Source organism: Dipodomys ordii, unplaced genomic scaffold (genome assembly GCF_000151885.1).
Source record: "Dipodomys ordii isolate 6190 unplaced genomic scaffold, Dord_2.0 Scaffold2389, whole genome shotgun sequence".
NCBI lineage: Eukaryota > Metazoa > Chordata > Mammalia > Rodentia > Heteromyidae > Dipodomys > Dipodomys ordii.
The window spans coordinates 1-1325 of NW_012269605.1; the positions used below are offsets into that span (position 1 = coordinate 1).

General features: G+C 31.2%; 1 protein-coding gene across 1 annotated transcript in view; it reads left to right on the plus strand.

The window, feature by feature from the left end:
* Window positions 1-1123: 1123 nt before the first annotated feature.
* Window positions 1124-1325, plus strand: part of LOC106002048 (dolichyl-diphosphooligosaccharide--protein glycosyltransferase subunit STT3A-like) — a gene marked incomplete at both ends in the record, with an annotated part of 4413 nt that continues 4211 nt past the window's right edge. Inside the window, one exon of the mRNA XM_013036972.1 lies at window positions 1124-1245. Within this exon, the coding sequence (XP_012892426.1) occupies window positions 1124-1245 (122 nt within the window). The remainder of the gene's footprint in view (window positions 1246-1325) is intronic.

Below are 1325 nucleotides of genomic sequence, written 5' to 3' on the forward strand. Positions count from 1 at the left end.
AAAATCAGAAAATAGAAGGGAACATACATAAATATTTTCATTAGTTTATTATTTTTTTCTTTTTGTATTGTTTAAGTTTATATAATGGCTTGTCTCATGGAGGAGAGAACACTGGAATAGGTTAGACTTTCTCACTATAGCAAGCTCAAATTGTGTCAGATAGTTTTGATTATCTGCCATAGAGTGTTGCTTGCAGTCATTAATTTATTACCTAATGATTACTTTTTTTATTTTGGTGATACTAGAGTTTGAACTCCAGGTCTTGTGCTTGCTAGGTGTGATGATTACTTGTTTTGTTTTGCTTTATAATAAGCTTTTAGTTACATAGAGATATTTCATTATTTTAATATTGTAGTTTGTTTTATTTATTTACTTTGAAATTAGAGGCTCTTGCTCAGCTTTTTGCTTACCACTGGCTGGTGCTCTGTTTTTTGAGCCACACTCTAGTTCCTTAATGTTGTTCTCTTTGAAGCTCTGAAGTGATTCCTTACAGTACGTATTGAGAATAGTATTTTGGATTCAGATTTGTTTAACATCAAAAGTAAGAATCCTTTAAATCTTGTAGTGCAGGGACTGAACCCAAGACTGCACTTACTAGGCAGGTGCTCTACAACTGAACTATGATTAGCCCCAAACTTAGAATATCTTAATAGTTGTCCATCATATTTGTGAATTTTCTTTCCTCTTCCATTTTCATGACAAAGATTTTTGTTGAAGATTATTTAATAAAATATATAGTCTACACAGTTTTCACTTTATTATACTTATGTATATAAAGTGTATGAATTGTGCTGCAATTTTCTATCTATATGGTGGATTAGCTGTCAGTTTTTTTCTTTATTCAGAAACTGACATGTTTTACCCTTGTACAACTACTTGAAAATTGAAAAAGAAGATACAGATAAAATTGGTTCTGATCTAAGTCCAAAAATATCAAATTTAGCTCCTCCACTTTAAAAAGAAATTATTTTCTTGTAAGGTGTGAATAACTTTCTAACTTTGTGAATAAATTGATTATCCCGGCCTTACTTCCTATGATATCAAAGATTCCCATCCACTTCTCTTGCAGTTAATTTTAGGTGCAGTTAGAAGAGTGTTGTTCATTTTTTCATTTTTATTTCAGGATGCAAAAGTCATGTCATGGTGGGATTATGGCTACCAGATTACAGCTATGGCAAATCGGACAATTTTAGTGGACAATAATACATGGAATAATACCCATATTTCTCGAGTAGGGCAGGTAAGGTGGAGGGATTCTTTTTTTTTTAATTAATTAATTAATTAATTTTTTATTTGTGAACATACTGTACAGAGGGGTTACAATT